The sequence below is a fragment of the Phacochoerus africanus genome, chromosome 9, assembly GCF_016906955.1.
Source record: "Phacochoerus africanus isolate WHEZ1 chromosome 9, ROS_Pafr_v1, whole genome shotgun sequence".
Classification (NCBI taxonomy): domain Eukaryota; kingdom Metazoa; phylum Chordata; class Mammalia; order Artiodactyla; family Suidae; genus Phacochoerus; species Phacochoerus africanus.
In genome coordinates, this window is record NC_062552.1 from 79,731,587 (window position 1) to 79,751,895 (window position 20,309).

The 20,309-nt window shown below is 41.7% G+C and overlaps 1 protein-coding gene across 2 annotated transcripts; it reads right to left on the reverse strand.

The window, feature by feature from the left end:
* Nucleotides 1–1,431: 1,431 nt before the first annotated feature.
* Nucleotides 1,432–17,359, reverse strand: PARP2 (poly(ADP-ribose) polymerase 2). 2 transcript variants are annotated; one of them, XM_047796360.1, is made up of 16 exons: nt 17,238–17,359; nt 16,186–16,335; nt 15,734–15,804; nt 14,655–14,705; nt 7,359–7,455; nt 6,850–6,925; nt 6,114–6,216; nt 5,191–5,353; nt 4,806–4,944; nt 3,741–3,804; nt 3,526–3,660; nt 3,141–3,268; nt 2,882–2,981; nt 2,147–2,245; nt 1,814–1,938; nt 1,432–1,697 (listed from the first exon to the last, which is right to left on the reverse strand). In XM_047796360.1, exons 1-16 carry the CDS (start codon nt 17,278–17,280, stop codon nt 1,538–1,540), a joined length of 1,704 nt encoding a protein of 567 aa, XP_047652316.1. In that variant the 5' UTR covers nt 17,281–17,359; the 3' UTR covers nt 1,432–1,537. The 2 variants fall into 2 exon arrangements, with proteins under 2 accessions (XP_047652316.1, XP_047652317.1); XM_047796361.1 differs by lacking the exon at nt 14,655–14,705.
* Nucleotides 17,360–20,309: the final 2,950 nt, after the last annotated feature.

Genomic DNA, 20,309 nt, shown 5'->3' on the forward strand with positions numbered 1-20,309 from the left:
ATTCATGAATACCTATTTTACTTTTCAGGAGCCTGCTGCATTTTAACAGTCAAAATCACAGTATGTGTATTTCTTTAAAATTTTTTTCTTTTTGGGGCCATGCTTACATCATATGGAAGTTCCCAGTCTAGGGGTTGAATTGGAGCTATGGCTGCTGGCCCATACCACAGGCACAGCAATGGCATATCTGAGCTGTGTCTGTGACCTACACCATAACTGCAGCAACACTGGATCTTTAACCTGCTGTGCCACAGTGGGAACTCTTAGTATTTTATTTTTGTATCTACATTTTTTTTTTTCTTTAGGGCCACAGGCATGGCATATGGAAGTTCCCAGGCTAGGGGTCAAATTGGAGCTATAGCTGAAGGCCTACACCACAGCCACAGCATCGCAGGATCCAAGCCATGTCTGCAACCTATACCACAGCTCACGGCAACATGGGATCATTAACCCACTGAGCAAGGCCAGGGACTGAACCCACCTCCTCATGGATACTAGTCAGGTTTGTTACCCCTAACCCACGATGGTAACTCCTATATCTACATTCTTAAGAGGTACTGGTCTATAGTTTTCTTGATATCTTTATCTGGTTTTGTATACTGCCTTATGGAATGAGTTGCAAAGCATTCCCTCTTCTTACATTTTTGTGAAAAGTGTGTAGTCTACTTCAGTTTTAACAGCAGCATAGTATTTCAGTGAATGAATATATTTTACTTCCTTATTTATGGGTCTTTTTGCATTTAACAATTCTGCAGTGACATGATTTATGTAAATTTAATGTACATCTGTAATTTTAGGTCAAAGGGTGTATACATTTAAAATTTTTGATAGATACTGGTATCTCTAAAGATTTACAGGCTATTGTTGTCATTTAAATAACCTTCACTGTTAACTATGGAATTATGTTGTGTGTATATGTTTATCTGTGTTGTATCTGTTTACAAACAGGAAGACTTTGGATCTGACTTAGGCTTTGGTACTTCTCAGATAGAGTGGGATACATCAAAATCAAAATCATTCTACTTCTCTCTCTTCCTCCTTGAGATGTATTTAGACTTAGTGACAGTCCTCCAAGTGCTTTCCAAATTTCTGGATATCTGCTGAAGCCGAGGATGCTAGGTGGTGAGAGACCTGGTCTGCAGATGGTAAACAGGGGAAGATTTGTATGGGAAACAGTGCCTCCACCCTTTCTGTAATGTTACCTATCAAACTCCAGTTTGCAGAAAAACCGCATTAAATGCAGAAAAGCATAATGTCCATTAGTCTCCCTCAATGCATAGAGGCTATTGCACTGTGAAGGCACAGGATCCTGAGTGACCTGCAGCTAGCTGTGGGATATGCAGAGCAACTGTACTTTTTGTCCTGGAAAAGAAGATACACTAACATCAGAAGACATGTGCTTGCAGAAGTAAAGCCCAAAGAAGCCAGTGGTAGATCTGTACTATCTTTATTTCAGAAAATGTAAGAAAATCAAAAGTACAACATGGTCTGTTTTCTTGCTTGAAGACCTCTTCTCTGGTTTATTTAATATCAACATTTACCACAGCTGCAGAAAATTAAATTGAACCTTTAGAAGGTATCGCATACGGACCTGATTGGGGTTATAGACAACAAACTCATTGTAGTTGAGGGTATAACCCTCTGGATTCAGAATTCCTGTGTCACTTGCTGGTCCCAAGGGCACCGTACTCCCATTCCTGCCAAATGGAAGAAAGTATGTCAACATCTACCTCTGGTTCAGAAGCTGGAACCGAGAAAGTAGTCTTATCTGGCCAAAAGGAGTGCTCTGGCCCTCCAGGCTCTGCATACTTACAAGGTGATGGCACGTGAAGGACTGGGAGCCATCTTGCCCAGCCCCTTGGTGCTATGCTTGTCCTGAAGTAATCCTTCTGCCTCTGGATTGGCCCCTAATAGCTCATTACACTGACCTAGAGCTACCTGCAAAGCAAAACATCTTTGAACACTCATGTCCTCCTGAGAAATGGATGGCTCTAAAGCCGAACAGAAAACCCCATCAGTACTTCTCCTATTATAGCAGAAGAATCGAATGCAATGGAAACTGCACTTGGGTTCTCTCTCAAGTTCTCCAAGGTGAAAAATGAGAACTAATAATAAACTGGAGATCATAGATGTGCTCCTGCCTTACCTCTGATAAGAGCAGCAGTCCAGTATCTTTTAGGCGAGTGGCAAAGCAGTAATTAGCACTCTTGGAAGACATGTCAGCAAAGTAGATTCCTTTTCCAAACTGAAATATATAAATGAATAACAATATCAACTGCTTAACTCATTTAGAAAGGAGGCTCATACCAGTGTTCTATTATCTTGAATACAACACAGACCGTTCTCCATTTTCCCTCACAATCCTGTTCTAAAGAAAGCAGAGGCCCAATGAAATCTCTGCTTTCTGAGGGGAAGGGAGGGATATCTTTAGGGATTTAAGAAAGGAGGGTCATTGGAGTTCCCGTCGTGGCGCAGAGGTTAACGAATCCGACTAGGAACCATGAGGTTTCGGGTTCAATCCCTGGTCTCACTCAGTGGGTAAAAGATCTGGCGTTGCCGTGAGCTGTGGTGTAGGTTGCAGACGCGGCTCGGATCCCACGTTGCTGTGGCTCTGGCGTAGGCCAGTGGCGACAGCTCCGATTCGACCCCTAGCCTGGGAACCTCCATATGCCGCGGGAGCGGCCCAAAGAAATAGCAAAAAGACAAAAACAAAAAAAAACAAAAAAAAAGAAAGGAGGGTCATAGTAAAAGTCAGGGTTATGAGTGAGCTGGTTTAATTTTTTGGAATGGCACCACCGAATCCTAACCTAGGGGGGATAAAGCTTGAGAAAATTATGTCCTTTTCCTTTGTACCTGCTTGTAGGGTTCAGTTTCTACTCACCATGTAACCTGTTATGGGAGCTTCAGGTGGGGCAATTCGAAGCCCGTGGCTCAGGATTCCCACCCAGTTACTCAGCCTGGAACCATGCCATAGCAGCATCCTAAGGAAAAGCCATTATTATTGTACTCTCTGTTGCTTTCCTGCAAACAAAGGCCACAAGCATAAAAAAAGCCAACCGCTGTCCCTACCATCCTTCTAAGTCCTATAACTGTACTTCAGGCAAGGGACTGTCCTCCCAAACCCAAAGCTAAAAGGAGACCTGTTAGGTAGGTCCTCTCTGAAGGCTTCTTTCTCCCCCTCCTTCTCTACTTCAAAAACATCCAGCAAGGTCATGGTATAGTCACTGTGTGTGGGAGCATGGGTAGACTGTAGGTACTGGGAAATCACCTGTGAAAAAGAGTGAAAGAAATGGCTGATGTGGACTCTAGAGGAGAGCAGGCCGAGCTGAAGAACCTCAGGGCTTCTGGTATAAATTGGCCCAAATATCTCACCAGGTAGCTAGAAAGACCCCACCTTCCCAGATTCCCAGTAAATAGAAATTCTGCCCTATACTAAAGTCTTCTCTTCACCAGGAGCAGTCAGAACAGGGTGGAGAAGGGTTGATCTCAATGGTATAAAAATAAATAATCATTTTTCTTACTTACTTTGAATTCGTTACTCTCATGGTCTAAAGGGCGCAAAGCACAATGTAGTTTTTTATAGTGCTGGTCCAGTGGGTGTTCTGGGCTTTGCAGTTCTGTTTTCACCAGCTTAAGGGCAATTTCAATGTCTCCCAAAGCCTGACGAGATGAGATAGAGTCAATGCAGGAAAAACCTGGGGTAATGAGATTTAATACTTCCCAATCCACACATATCTCACCTCTAGTAGCTGTAATTTGTCTAAGAGTTCTTGCTCTGTCCGGATTAATGGAGGAGTACGGAGTCTAAGGTCAGAGATATAAACAATAATTCTCTGATGTGTGGCCCAAAGGCACATAATTTTAACTTCCAAATACATAAAGAGATATTATGTACATACTCTGAGTAAGATGAAACAAAAAACATACATTTTGACATTTGGGACGAGTTAAAATTCCTTTCTATGGGAACTTTTAAAAAATAAGATATACTGACATCAATAAGGAGTAGTATGGATAAAGTCCTATCTAGAAGCAGCAGTGGACCTGTTGACCCAACTCAAGGTTGTTCCTAGGTCCCAGTGCTCTATGAAGCAACAGAATAAAAATAAACACTAGAGTGCAAAATCAACAAAGATAAAATGTATTTTATATACCTAATATCATTTGAGTTCATAGAAATAGTGTTAGTGTGTTACAGTCACCTAAAGAATAGGGAACGGGGCGGGGGGGGGGGTGCCTGAAGGTATGTCACATGTTGGTTGGATAACTTGACCCACTCTCTCTTGGACCCACTCTCTCTTGAATTGGCAACTTCCATGTGGTGAGAGAATACGGTCATAATCAGGCCAGGAGATTGCATCCCATATTTGTAAACTGATTAAATAGGCTATCTACAAATCATTTTGGATCTATATCTGTTCATGATAATCACTTAGAAATGAAAAATAAAAAAGATTATAGTTGCTGCTGAGTGATGTAGCTGATATGGTTGGGCAGAAGACCAAGGCAGGGAGCTCCCATTGTGGCTCAGTGGAAACAAATCTGACTAGTATCCATGAGGACGCCGGTTCAATCCCTGGCCTCGCTCAGTGGGTTAAGGATCCAGCATTGCTATGAGCTGTGGTACAGGTTGCAGATGCAGCTAGGCTCTGGCATTGCTGGGGCTGTGATGTAGGCCAGTGGCTATAGCTCCGATTCAAACCCTAACCTGGAAAACTCCGTATGCTGCAGGTGTAGCCCTAGGAAAAAAAAAAAAAAAGAAGAAGACAATAAGACCGAGGCAAAGTTAACAGCATGGGCCTTACCCAAAGTCATGTGGGATTCTGGTGTAAAATTCATTGCACGCGTCCACAAGAGCTCGTCCATGCTGGCCAGCCCGAATACAATCCTCAATCTTCTTAAGAGACTGGTAACCTGCCTTGATTTGTGCCACTGTCAGCTTCCCTGCAGGCCCAGCCAGAGATCAGACTCCACCACTAGGGCCCCATCCTGTAAAGTGTATTTATGTCCCTGCCAACAAAGACTCTCACCTTTCAGCTTTCAAAATTAATCCTCCTCCCCTGCCCACAGCCTCTTACCCCAAATCTCTATACAGTAATAGCAAGCTTTATATCATAACAGTGATAATAAATCCGTTAAAGGAACTAGCAACATGAAGTGAGAATGCTGGATAGGAATCTGAAGTCCTACCAAGTGGGGCTTTCTTGGTATCGTATTTCATTTCTACCATCATCTCTTCCATGGCCTGGACGTTACAGATCAACTTTATCAGCTCCTGTACACGAAGATCTAGCTGTGACTCTGCTTTCAAGGGAGATTTAAGAGATTCTCCTTTTTTTGTTTCCTCTTCACTCTATAGCAAAAACCAAACAAACAAAAAACCCCCCAACTATAAAATCTGAAAGAATCTATTTTATCCTTGCTGCAGGGACTGGCTCTACAATACTCCTGGTGGGTGAACATCAGCCTCTGCCTGAACCTAAGCCCAGTCCATTATTAACTACTTAGAGTACCCAATGTGACTTCCACCTTCTAGTCCTAATTCTGCCTCTCATAGTTAACCACTCAGAATAAGTCTAAAAGGCTGTCCTAATGTGAAGTTAAATTTGTAAAGACGGTTATTATGTCTCAAATCTTCTCACCTTAAAAAAGATTGATTTCTCCATTTTTCAGATAGTTGATAGTTTTCAGGAAAGATCTTTTTAGCATCCTGGTTTCACCTTAACACTCAAAATTGATTTTTTTTTTTTTTAAACTGTGTTGTATAGCCAGAAGTGAAGGCAACTTTAAATGTAGTTTTATCAGTTTAACTGTTTCTTCTCACTTGATCCAATATTAAATTTCTGGAAATAGGACCTAGGATTTTGTAAGATCCTTAATAAATAACAGAGACTAGAAAAGCACATTCTATCTTCTACTGTCCCTTTAAGATTACAAAGATCAGTGAAGCTTCCCCCTGAGGGAACTGTAATCTTTTCTTAGGTGGGAAAGAGCAAGACTTAAGCTATCCTGGCCTGTTCTGGTCTAGGACCTTCTCTGAGTCACTCTGCTAGGCGTCACCCTGGTTAAGAGGAAACGGTTTTCCACTAAATGTATATATAGTCAGAGTTTACCTGTCCATTGGTGGTATAGTCCATATGTAGCATATCATATTTTCCAGGCACCTTTTCAAACTTCTCACGATCCTCCCAATTATTTTTTGTTTTGTCAAGGAATCTGTAAAGTTCAAGGTGGTGAGAAAATCTTTCAAATAGGGTCTACTATGAGAGATGGGCTTACACTTATTTCCAACATTTCCAAACTTTAATCTCCTACAATATCAATGTTCCATAAATCTGGATTTTAAATTATAACCCTGAATGGACAGAAAAGCTCTGGAGACAAAGGGAACAACAACAACAAAAACAAAAACAAAAACAAAAAAGGGAAAAAAAGGACCCTTGAACTACTGAAAGGCCCCAAATATCACAAAAGTCACTGAGATTTAAGAAAAAAGACCTATATTCAATCTTTCTCTCAGAAAGAAACATTCCCAGAGACTCTAGAAAGTTTTTCATATCATAGTAAAAAGAATTTTTTAAGCTGTAGCTGGATAGTCTCACCTCAGTTTCCCCAAATTTCCTAAATTGTTGGTCATATGCCGAATATATTAGCTGCTTCAGTTTTCAGTCAATTTCATGGTTCCAGGTGATTTAATCGCTAGCTAAGGACCCAGTTTAGTGCTCCAGTCATACAATGTCAGTGGAAAGACATTATCATTTAAGCCAAACCACACTTAGAAAATTCTTAAAAGAAGATATATTCAAGAAGAAGGATATATATTTTTTTGTATTCATTTCTTGCACTCACTTTTTTTGAAAGATTTCCTTGGCCTTGTTGAGGTCCCCCGAACAAGCCACCAAGCTATGCTGCCCCATTTTCCCAACTGCAAAGTAAATACCACATATAAGATGGTTCCCTGCCCCTGCCCCCAACCCAAGGAAAGCTCTCTAACAGGAACAAGCCAGCTCTCTAAGGTCTCTCTGCTTAGCATTCGACAAATGGAAAGGAAGAAGGGAAGGAGGAAAATGTGAAAGGGCTTGGGGACTGATCCTGTTGATTAGTAAGCCGCTAACTGTCAGAGCCTCTGAACAGCACTAGCATCCAAGCTGCATGGAATTCTCAGCCTCAACAGGCTGCTCTTAGCTTTTCCACTAGGAACTTGCTAACGAGGATGCCTGCCACTCCTCCATTTCAAGTAGCACAGATTCCTGAGCCTCTTTTAGGTTACAGAGACTCCATTTCACTTTTGGCTAATCTCTAAGCTGCTTCTGGCTTTTTGAATAACCCCTTGTAAAATCCATAATAAAAGTCATTACCTCGGCCCCATCTCATCCAAACACTGAAGTTCCTCTGGGCATCATCTTCTAACAGCTGAATCAGATAATACTTGTTGTTGTTGAACTGGAGATTGGTCTATGAGAGAAATACAAACATAAAAGGACAGAGGCATGCAAATGGAAGCCACACAGACCAATGGCTTTTCTCTGATCAGAGGAGCCAGTAATTTCCATGAGGAAAGGATAGCATGGGCTGAGAATATCGGGTTCATGTAAGAGTAAGCATATAAGAAAGGCAGGATAGGGTTTCTACATTAAACTTTCAATTCCTGGGAATTAATGGCTGGAAGCTTCCTAAAACCTCACCCCGACCTCACATATCCTATATTAATTGGCTCCTCTGTTTTTTCCTGCCTCACCTCCCTCCACAGGTATTTCCAAGATATTTCCATATGTGTTTTCCAGCTCCCAATCCATTCCTAATCATTATTTTCCAAATGAAAACAATGTGGATGCCACTAGGATCTGTAACTATTATGCATGTTTGTTTAGATAACTTACTCTTTTTAACAGTTTTACTTACAGCTTTGGTTTGTCAGCTGCAGTGATTTGACAATGAGCTGAGAGCAGGATAAGGTTAGGAAGAGGTGGCGAAGAGGCAGAAACCACTGCCACACCAGTCCCATAGCTAATGTGACCTGACTTGGAGACATTCAGAGAAAATGTGACTAGCATCTAAAAGGAGGCATCCTGTAAGTAACTTACTCCGAGTGAAGAGAGGGAACAGTCCATGGTAAGGAACAGCAGCTTGTATGGTGAGGCCAAGCCCTTGTTATCTAGGTACTCGTCTTTGTTAAGTGTGTTGCCTGTTCCTACCTCCTGGCTACTCACATTATAAAGTCACAGGATGGAAGAATAAAAAGGGGCCTTAAAAGCTCTTTGATCTGCTCACGATATTTTAAGTGAAAGAAGCGATAACAAAGGAATACTAAGTAGCTGTTTAAAGGATATATGATGGATCAATAAATTCAAATACAAAGATATATTCAGGAAATTCATTAACCAGACATGTGTAGTATCTATTCAAAACAACAAAAATAAAAACGAAAAGATTAAAAAGAAAAAAAAAAGAATGTTAGCATCATGGTGGAGAAAGATGCTCCCTTCATTTCTCCCCTTCAATTTACAACCAGTAAAAGATCCACGACTCAACAAAGGTGCCTCTGTACACCACAATGGACTCCAGAGAATTCCACACATCCGTACATCTGAAGGTGGCTAGACTGGAACACACAGAGGAGGTGGAGCCTAGGGAACAGTGGAGGCGGTGGCTGCAATCGTGGTTCCTCAGCCATGGCAGATGACCCCATGGCCTCTCAGAACCCAGTAGCAGCAGGTGAGGTGGTGCATAGCAATCTGGTCTCCTGGTGCACTGGTGCTGGTGGCCACAGGGAACTGGGCAGCAGTGAGGGGAGCCTATGATTCTATCCTTGCTGTGGAAGGCCCATGACTCTGGCTCTTGCACTTTTGCCCTCAGTGGCAGCTCCCTGCCAAATGCAATAATACCATACACCAGAAAGGCACTGGCAACCAGCTCCTCACTCCCTTTTCCCTGAGGTGGAACCTGTGACTCAGGAGATTCCAGATGCACAGAAGCTCCTGCCATCCTGGTGCCCCAGGTGGTGATGCCAGTGATGTGGCATCAACAAAGCACCAACGTCTTTGGAGGCACAGTAGCGATGAAGGGGGCACCGAGTGACCCCTCTGACAGAGGTGATGGCCAGTGGAAAGAGCTCTCAAATATAATCAGAGGCAGGTCAGATAAGAGACACCAAAAATTTGTGCTACAGCACCATCTGCTGGAAAGCTACAGAAAGGCCTTCTAATTGAGCAATCTGTTAAAGCTTTACCAAGGTGTTCTACTTCAAAGGTGATGGCAGAGGAACAACTTATCAAACACCAAGAAAAACCACAGTTACACTGTATCACAAAAAGAAAATGACACTTCTCCAGAAACCACTGCCATCTGATACAGAATACAAAATAGCTGTTGTGAAGAAACTTAATGAGCTACAGGAAAACTCAGAAAGCAAACTCAATGAGCTGAGGAATAAAATTAATGAACAGAAATACTTTACTGAAGAGACTGAAACTCTGAAAAATAATCAAGCATAAATTCTGGAGCTGAAGAATAAAGAGGATGAGAAATGCATTAGAAAGCACTGGAGGAGTTCCCGTCGTGGCGCAGTGGTTAACGAATCCAACTAGGAACCATGAGGTTGCGGGTTCGGTCCCTGCCCTTGCTCGGTGTGTTAACGATCCAGCGTTGCTGTGAGCTGTGGTGTAGGCTGCAGACGCGGCTCGGGTCCTGAGTTGCTGTGGCTCTGGTGTAGGCTGGCAGCTACAGCTCCAATTCGACCCCTAGCCTGGGAACCTCCATATGCCGCGGGAGCGGCCCAAGAAATAGCAAAAAGACAACAAAAAAAAAAGAAAAGAAAAGAAAGCACTGGAAATGGAGCAGACCATATGAATGAAAGAGTGAGCTCAAAGATAGAAATCTAAGAAAGATACAGCAAAGAGAAGATATTAAGAAAAAAATGAGGAAATTTTATAAGAACTATCTGACTCTTTTAGGAAGGGTAACATTAGGGAAATGGGTGTCCCAGAAGGAGCAGAGATTGTGAAAAGAGTAGAGAGTTTACTTAAAGAAATAATAGCTGAGAACTTCCCAAACCCTGGGGAAGAAAACTGATACACAAGTCCATGAAGCTAACTGCTTTAACACAAAAAGATCTTCTACAGGATACATTACATTAAAATTGTCAAAAGTCAAAATTTAAAACAAACAAACAAAAAACACTGTCAAAGATTTTTGTAGTTCCTGTCATGGTGCAGCGGAAACGAATCTGACAAGGAACCATGAGGTTGCGGGTTTGATCCCTGGCTTTGCTCAGTGGGTTAAGGATCGAGCATTGTCATGAGCTGTGGTGTAGGTTGCAGACTTGGCTTGCATCCCGCATTGCTGCGGCTCTGGCGTAGCTCAACAGCTACAGCTCCGATTTGACCTCTAGCTTGAGAACCTCCATGTGCAGCAGGTGCGGCTCTAAAAAACAAACAAACAAAAAAACAACAAAAAAAGGTCAATGATAACAGATTTTTAAAGACAACCAGGAGAAAAGGATGGTCATCTAAAAAGGAATCCCAATTAGGCTATCAGATTTCTCAGCAGAAACTCTACAGGGCAGGAAGGAGTGGAATGACATTCTCAAAATACTGCAAGATGACAACTGTTAGTCAAGAATATTCAATCTAGCAAAGTTATCATTCAGATATGAGGGAGGAAAAAGGCTTTCTCAGACAAACAAGAGCTGAGGGAGTTCATCACCACTACACCTGCCTTACAAGAAATGTTGAAAGGAGCTTTTCTACCTGAAACAAAAACGCAAAAGTACACAAAACTTTAATGTGACAAAGAGACAGAATCGGAAAACTGCAACTCTCTATCAAAATAGGTTTTAAACAGTTTATTATAACATAAATGTTAAAGGGGGGAAAAGCAAAAAAAAATAACTAGGTACTTCAATTTTTAACTCACAACATAAAAAAGGATAATTTGAGACAATAAAAACATAAAAGGGGAAGAGGAAGAGGATGGAACCCACACAGGGAAATGTAGGTAAGATGTTACTGGCAGAAAAAGGACTATTTTGTCTAAGAGATGTTAATATACACCTCGTGGTAACCACAAAATGTAAATAGTACAGAGCACCAGCACTAACCATAGAAAAAGAGGAAAGTGAGAAAAACATCATAGGAAGCCACCAAACTAAAATTTCAGACAGAAACACATGGAAAAAGAAACAATGGAGATAAAGGACAACCAGAAAAAAAAGATAAAATGGCAGTACTAAGTCCTCATCTATCAATCAGCCTAGGCACAGACAGACTAAAATCACCAATCAAAAGACACAGAGTGGCTGGATGGATTAAAAAAATAAGACCCACCTATGTGCTGCCTCCAGGAGACTCATCTCAGCTCTAAAGACAAACACAGGCTCAAAGAGAAGGGACAGAAGATGATACCAAGCAAACGGCACCCAAAAGAAAGCAGGACTAACTAATACATTAAACAAAATAGTCCAGGAAAAAAAGGTAGCAAGAGACAAAGATGGACAGTATATAATGACAAAGGGGACAAATCACTGAGAGGACACAAAAGTTATTAATATCTACATATAGAAAACACACACGCACCTAATATAGGAGCGCCAGAATAGATAAAGCAATCATTAACAGACCTAAACTGACAGCAACAAAATAAAGTTGAAGCCTTTTAACACCCAAATTCCATCAATGGATAGATTACCCAGACATAAAGTCAACAAGGAAATAGGAGCCTTCAGTGAAACATTAGATCTGATGGATTTGATAGAGTAGTACAGAACATTATATCCAAATGCAGCAGAAAACACATTCCTCTCAAGTGCACATGAAACGTTCTTAAGAATACACATTAAGCTACAAGTCTCGATAAATTTAAGAAGACTGAAATCATATAAAAAACTTTTCTGATTACACTGCATGAAACCACTACAGCAGTGTAGAAATCAACTATAAGAAGAAAGCTGGGAGTTTGCATTGTGGTGCAGCAGAAATGAATCTGACTAGTATCCATGAGGATGCGGGTTTGTTTCCTGGCCTCCCTCAGTGGGTTAAGGATCTGGTGTTGCCGTAAGCTGTGGTGTAAGTCACAGGTGCGGCTCACATCTGGTGTTGCTGTGGCTGTGGTGTAGGCCGGCAGCTGTAGCTCTGTTTCGACCCCTAGCCTGGGAATCTCCATATGCCTCGGGTGTGGCCTTAAAAAGCAAAAAAAGCAAGAAAGAAAGCTGAAAAAAAATCACAAATACGTGAAGAATAAACAATACACTACTAACCAACACGCTACTGAAAAACTGCTGGGTCAACAAAGAAATCAAAGCAGAAATTTAAAAAGAACTGAAGAGAAAATGAAAACATGACATGCCAAAATCTATGGGATGCAGCAAAAGAGTTACTAAGAGGGAAGTTTATACAGGCCTACCTCAAGAAATAAGAAAAATCCCAAATAAACAATCTAACTTCACACCTAAAGGAACCAGAAGAAGAGTAAATGAAGCCCCAAGTCAGTAGAAGGAAATAATAAAGATCAAGTAGGAATAAATGAAAGAGAGACTGGGAGTTCCCGTGGTGGTGCAGTGTTTAACAAATCCGACTAGGAACCATGAGGTTGAGGGTTTGATCCCTCACCTTGTTCAGTGGGTTAACGATCCGGCGTTGCTGTGAGCTGTGATGTAGGTCACAGATGCGGCTCGGATCCCGTGTTGCTGTGGCTCTGGTGCAGGCCGGAGGCTACAGCTCTGATTCGACCCCTAGCCTGGGAACCTCCATATGCCATGGGAGCTGCCCTAGAAAAGGCAAAAAAAAAAAAAAAGAGAGAGAGAGAGACTAAAAGGACAATAGTAAAGATCAATGAAACTAAGAGCTGGCTCTTTGAAAAGAAAAAAAAATTGACAAACTTCTAGATATACTCATCAGAAAAAGAGAAAGGCTCTGATAAATGAAATCAGAAACGAAAGAGGAGAAAAAACAATGGTACCACAGAAATACAAAGGATTATGAAAGAATATTGTGAAGCACTCTACACCAACAACTGGACAACCTAGAAGAAATGGACAAATCTTAGTATCACACAACCTTCCAAGACTGAATCTTGAATAGAAGAAAGTATGAATAGACCAAACTCTCGTAAAGAAGTTGAAATAGTAATCAAAAACCTCCTTAAAACAAAAGTCCAGGATCAGACAGCTTCCCAGATGAATTCTACCAAACATTCAAAGGGGATTTAATACCAATTCTTCTCAAATCTTCCAAAAAATTAAAGAGAGGGGGAATACTTTCTAACTCATTTTACGAGGCCAACATTACCCTGATACCAAAACAAGACAAGGACAACACAAAAGAAGAAAACTGGCAGCCCATATCTCTGATGAATATCGAGAACTGAACAGTGACAGAAACTAAATTTTTGGTGGTGAGCACCCTGTAGTATATACAGAAGTAGAAACACAATGCTGTGCATGTGAAACTTAAAAAATGTTATAAACCAATGTTACCTCAATAAAAAATAAATTTAAAAAAGGAAAAAATTTTAACCATATAAAAACCTAAAACTTGAACAAGGCCAAAAAGTATTCCATAAGGAAAATCAAAAGGCAAATGACAAATCTGGAAAAGATATAAGCAATTTTTGCTATAAACGAACGACTATCCTCCATATTATATAAAGGTTCTCAAAGCCTGTAAGAAAAAGACCAACAACCTATTAGAAAATGTGCAAAATGATACGAATAGAGTTCATAGGTATTCTGTGTGTGTGTGCGCATGTGTGTCTTTTAGAGCCACACCTGCGGCATATGAAAGTTCCCAGGCTAGGGGCTGAAGTGTAGCTTCGGGTGCCAGGCTACACCACAGCCACAGCAACAAAGGATCCAAGCAGCATCTATGGTCTATACCACACCACAGCTTACAGCAGCACCGGATCTTTAACCCACTGTCTTCATGGATCCTAGGGATCAAACCCATGTCCTCATGGATCCCAGTTCGGTTCATTAACCACTGAGCCACAACGGGAACTCCAGAGTTAATAGGTGTAATAGAAGACATAAAGTCCAGAGATCTCCTGTGGCACAGCGGGTTGAGGATCCAGTGTTGTGATTGCAGTGGCTCAGGCTACTGCTGTGGTGTGGGTTCAATCCCTGGCCTGGGAACTTTCAAATGCTGCCGGAACAGCCAAACGCCCCCCCCTTTTTTTTTCTTTTAAAGAAGGAAAAAAAGGCCTAAAATCTGCTAAAAGATCTGCTTGTCACAGAGGACTCCACGATCAGGTAGAGTGCACTAGGGCTGAGCACTTGGGAGTATGAATCTCTAGGGGTTAATGTAAGGGATTTCAAATTAATAATGTGGGCACTGGGACACTGCTCTCAACAGTTAACAGGAGGGAGTTCCTGTCCGGGCTCAGTGGAAACAAATCTGACTAGCATCCATGAGGATGCCAAGTTTGATCCCTGGCCTTGCTCAGTGGGTTAAGAATCCCATGGTGCCGTGAGCTATGGTGTAGGTCACAGATTCGGCTGGGGTCCAGTGTTGCTGTGGCTGTGGTGTAGGCCAGCAGCTATAGCTCCAATTCGACCCCTAGCCTGGGAACCTCCATATGCCGAGAGTGCGGCCCTAAAAAGACAAAGAAAAAAAAAGTTATCAAGAAAAAATTCTCAGAAATAGAATAGTTTCTTCCCTTACCTGATTTAGCATGACATCATAGACATCATTCCCCTCACAGTATACATGGGCCTAGAGAGAAAAGAAAAAAAACTGACATCTGTATAGTCCCAACCCTGATGAGATCCTAAGTGAGGCTCTAAAGTTTCTCACCTCAAGGTATCTTTCCCCTGCACTATCAACATGTATCTTCCAGAGAAAGAAATGCAAAAGTACATTCTCCTACACTTAAGTTGTCATTCCTATAAGGAAAACCTGTTGCCTTTTTGTAATTACAGAAACACAAATGATTCTAACTCAGTTAAAGGAAACCCACTCCAGTGGAAGCCTTTTTTATCTTCAAATCCTTTTTCTATTCCTCAGTAACTTATGCCACACGAGGGTACAGTTTCCCATCAGAACATTGATAATGATATAATTAACTAATTGAGAAAAAGAATGAGGTATGGAAAGTTGATGAAAACCCTGAAGTTAACCATGTTAAAAACACCTTACTACCCCTAAACCCCACCACTCCTATCTTTCAGCCTTGGAGAAAATTAATCACCAGTAGTATTTTGAAGAGGATTCTCTCTCTCTCTCTTTTATTTTTACTTTTTTTTGCTTTTTAGGGCTGCACCTGCAGCATAATGGAGGTTCTCAGGCTAGGGGTCAAATCAGAGATACAGTGATGAGCCTACACTACAGCCGCTGGCCTACGCCACAGCAACACCAGATCTGAGCCTCGTCTGCAACCTACACTACAGGTCATGGCAATGGTAGCAAGCTGAGCGAGGCCAAGGATGGAACCTGCAACCTCATGGTTACTGGTCAGATTCATTTCTGCTGGGCCAATGGGAACTCCTCTCCCTCTTTCTCTCTCTCTCTCTCTTTTTTTTTTTTTTTGTCTGCTGGTGGCAAATGGAAGATCCCTGGCTAGGGAACCTGTGCCACAGCAGCGACCTGAACCACTGCAATGATAATACCAGATCCTTAACCCACTGTGCCACAAGGGAACTCCCTTGGAGAGGATTCTTAAAATGGATACTAGTAATGTTTCAGACAGGAATCTCAATAACAAGGAAGAACTGCTCTCTGAGAAATCAATGGGAGTCTCTCACCTTTCCCACCTTGGCTGTGCACTCTGGGTCCACTGGAGCTTTGCCCTTTAACAGCAAGGTCTTCACAGACTCTGAGGAAAGACAGATACATAACACATCTACTTCGACGGAAGTCAAAAACAGCTGTCATGGTTAGACGGAAACCTGTCATAATGAACTTTGCCCTTCCCAAGTACAGCAGCAAAACAAGTGCTTGATTCAGAGGGTGATGGAAATGGGAAGGGCTATAATAGACCTTATCTACCCAGGTCTCAGTTTATCTCAGATACATGAAACTGAACATTTTGAGAAAGTAGATTAGTTGTACGGTATGCCCCACAGGTAGAAAGTTAATTATATCTTCAAGAAAGGAAGAAATAAGAGTTGAAAGAACAAGATATCCCCCAGCCTCACCCCTCCCAGGAACACTCTTGCTGGCAGATGTCCTCTCTGGCCTACCACAGGTAGCTGACCTTGCTTGTCTTCTGTCCTGTCATTGTCAGCCTTTCCTCCAGCCACAGGCTCCCTTTGCACCTGCTGCCTCTGACATCTTCGAATTTTCTTTGCAAGAGGAGTGTCTTCTGTAGCTGTTTTGCCATTAATTCTTGCAGCTTCATTTAATGCTATGGGCAAGACAAATGGACAAAGAAGCAAAAGAAAGAATGAGTACACAATGAAAAAAACACCTTTTGAAAGAAATGGATTGTGATGGTTTTGTAAATTTACAAAAAAAAGTTAATAACTGCCGCATCACCGTTCTTGAAAAGAGTGTGAGTTCCTGAATTGCTGTTCTAGCCAAATAAAACAAAACAAAATAAAATGAAGCCTTGAGGCTCTTGTAAGACCATGCCTGAGGCATGATTCTCATCTGCCTGTTTATCTCTTCTGTTTACTGGTGTCCCATCCCCCAAACTCCCTAAGGTGGTAGCAGAGTGCTAAAGTCTGAAGTCTGTGCCTAACTAGGAGCCCAGCCCTGTCTTTTTCTAGTTGTGGAATCTTAAGTTGTTTCATCTCTTTGTACTTCAGTTGCCCCAACTGAAAAGTCCAGAGGATGACAACAACAATATGGAATTTGTAGGGTGGATCGATACATTAAGAACACAATATACAGAGAGATAGAGTATCTCATCATAAATCAATTGTAAGAGCTGCATTTTATCATCTCTGAAACTGGATGCATTTTACAACTGATAACTTACAAGCAGTGAATCATGTTTTAACTGGAAGCGTTTTTCTTTGCTTGGTGCTACATAAAATAATTAGACACCTTATAATTAATTTTTTAGATTGTATGACATTAGATATTTAAAATAGTGTTGGCACCAGGCTAGTTGTTATAGATCAACAACCTGTTATACACAATTCTGCAATCCAAAAAGCTCTTAAAACTGATTGTCAAAGTACAGCACCAAAACAAGTGCTGATTCAGAGGGCGATGGAAACGGGAAGCGCTACAGTTGACAGCACCGTTCATTTTCCGACTTCCCGCCTCCCGGCATTCCGCCCCCAGCAAAGTGCTCCAAACCTCGCGTCTTGCGGCTGCAGGTCCCTCTCCCGCGCGCAGCCATGGAGCCCTAACATCGACGTCATCAACCACTTCCTAGGAATCGCCGGCGCAGTCTCAAGGCGGGAACATGTAGTGCGCGTGCGTCCTGGAGCGAAGCTGCCTGCCCTGGATGGGGAGGTACGCGCCACAATATTTGCATGTCGCAATGTCTCATGGGAAGTCACCGTAACTACGAAATCTCTCTACTTATGGGTTCTTTATAAGTGCTAACCGAAGCAAATTTCCTACGTAGGGCGGAGAGAAGCTCATCAGTGGGGCTACGCGCTGAGTGCATTCAGTCACTCTACCCCATGTCCCTTGGGAAGGTCTGAGACTAGGGCCAAGAGCGGCCCTAACAGGGCCCTCCTTGAACCTCAGGGAGGTGAGTTCCCAGAGAACGGGTCTCCGCGCGAGGGCAGACTGGGCAGGAGATGCCATGAGACCCCGCCCTCGAGGAGGGGCCTGGCGGATGCCTCCTGAGCCGGAGCTTGGAACAGACTCACGGCCAGCGAAGTGAGTTCAATGGCTGAGGTGAGGTATCCCATCAGGGGGCCTCATAACCCAATTCAGACTACTCTCCCTCCGTCCTTTTTAAAGAAATGCATGATTTAAGCGCATGCCTGTGTGAGCACTGATCTTCAAAAACGAACTTGAAATACACAGAAATATCTTTTGAGGCAAGGAATATCTTGAGGTAAGGAATGGGGCGGGGTGTTCTCAGGGATATATAGTATAAAGGATAAGGGAAATATTGATAAATTTCATTACATTAAATAGAGAAATTTTGGGAATTCCCATTGTGGCCCAGCAGTAACGAACCGGACTAGGATCCATGATGACATAGGTTCAATCCCTGGCCTTGTTCAGTGGGTCAGGGATCCGATGTTACCCTGAGCTGTGGTATAGGTGACAGACGTGGCTTGAATCCTGTGTTGCTGTGGCCTGTAGCTATAGGTCTGATTTGACCCCTAGCCTGGGAACTTTCATATGCCACGAGTGTGTCCCTAAAAAGCCAAAAAAAATTAAATTAAGAAATTTTGTTCATCAACATAAAGGAAGAAGAAATTTTTTCATTATTTGAATGCTGTTTGATTACAAATATTAAAAAAAATCGGAAGATACTGGGAGATAATTTTTTTAACTCAAAAAGGAAGCTTAGCAAGGCTAATAGAAAAATAACATGTAAGAATAAATTTTATCTTTTAAAAAGAGCTTCAAAGAAATAGAAAAAGATTTTTTAGAAAAGATACAATTTAAAATAACATAAAAGCATATCAAGTACTTGGGAATAAATCTGACAAAATGTAAGTACTTGCTCAACAAAATGTTTGCTGTATTGCATTGGTTGATCTGTTTCTGAAGATAAATCAAAGCTTGTTGCATCTGACTTTATGGCACAAATAAGCTAGACGGGCCTAAAAGGCATTACTTTGGAAATAGGAAGATGTATAAAAATGGAAATTCATTAAAAATGTCTAATATTTACTAGAGCTTTCTTTGTGTACTAGACACTGAACTAAGTGCTGTACATGCATAACCTCATTTAATCTTTATATTGATAATAACTAGAAATTAGTGTTTACTATGCTGTAAGCTTTACATTTATTATTTAATTCTCACAGCAACCCTACAGGGTACGTATTATCCTTATCTCCATTTTATAGTTCAGGAAATTGAACTTTAGAAAAATTTAAATAATTTATTCTAGATCGCACAGTATATTAGTTTGCTAAGGCTGCCATAACTAAGAACTACAGACTATGTTACTCAAACAATAGAAGTTTGTTTTCTCAAAATTCCGGGGGTTGGAAGTCCAAGATTAAGGTGTTGGCAGTATTGGTTTCTCCTAAGGCCTCTCTCTTTAGATTGCAGATGACATACTAGGGGTCTAATTGGAGCTGTAGCCGCCTGCCTACGCCAGGGCCACAGCAACGCAGGACCCGAGCCATGTCTGCGACCTACACCACAGCTCAGGGCAACTCCGGATCGTTAACCCACTGAGCAAGGGCAGGGACCGAACCCGCAACCTCATGGTTCCTAGTCGGATTCGTTAACCACTGCACCACGACGGGAACATTTTTTTTTTTCTTGCAGTGTCTTTCTTACTAAGCCTGTTAACTTGACTATTACCCTGATGATAAATTCTAACTTGAGTAGATCTAGACTGTTTATGATGATACCTCACATAAATGAACCTTACATAAATGAACCATGTCGAGGTCATAAAGGATAGGTAATTATCCTAAAGGAATGAAAATTGTTTGCAGTAAGTCCATCTAAACAAGAATATATGTAAATAGCTTGGATTAGCCTGTCTTTGCTTGTGCTAAGTGTATTAACTCAAAAGGAAACTCGGTTTAAAAAGTTCAACCTAAAAACAGTGCAAGTGGCATCACCGGTCCTTAAAGAGACCAGGAGAAGGAGGGGATTACATCATTTCAGCACCATTTAAGGTAAATGAGGAGGGAATCATCATCAGCCAATCGGGCTCAAAGGCCATTTCCCAATGTCACTTCCTGTCTCTCTGCTTTCTCTCCATTTTGGTGGTGGGCTGGTGAGTGTGCTCTCAATTTTGCTCCCTAATTGTTTGAATTTTTCTTTGACTTGAGCTGTTGTATCCTGTCGGCGGGCCTTTATTTTAAGTCTGCATCAGAGTGTAAGTTACAGGGTGATTAATTTTGGCCGTGTGGAGATTGGGGGAAAGCAATAAAATGATCTTCCTGGTTGTTTCCACGTGGGTCTCTGCAGTTCTGCCTGCCTTCTCCGAGACAGAGTGACCTAAAAACTGTAGACTCTGCTTCATTTACAGAGTGCTCCTGGAAAACACCTGGATTCATTTTGCTTGGGAGAAAAGACACTTATTATCTCTATGCCGGTGGATTCTTGGTTTTTTGTTTTTTGTTTTGGAAAAGGACAGATTTATTACTTGTAGCAAGTAAGGAGAATGCCACAGATATTTCTCAAAGCAATGTCTCAATGCTGTTTTGACTTCTGTCTCCCTGAGTGAGTGCGTATCTCTTGGGAGGAGGAGTTTTAATTCTGCATCTGCAG

Bases quoted from the DNA above. Each gene is read 5' to 3' on its own strand.
- PARP2 (XM_047796360.1), bottom strand. From the start codon at position 17,280: ATGGCTGCGCGCGGGAGAGGGACCTGCAGCCGCAAGACGCGAG. The intron at 3,805-4,805 runs GTAAGGCCCATG...CTCTGACCTTAG, and splicing joins AGAATCCCACATGACTTTGG to ACTCCGTACTCCTCCATTAA. The intron at 3,269-3,525 runs GTAAGTAAGAAA...TCTTTTTCACAG, and splicing joins ATGAGAGTAACGAATTCAAA to GTGATTTCCCAGTACCTACA.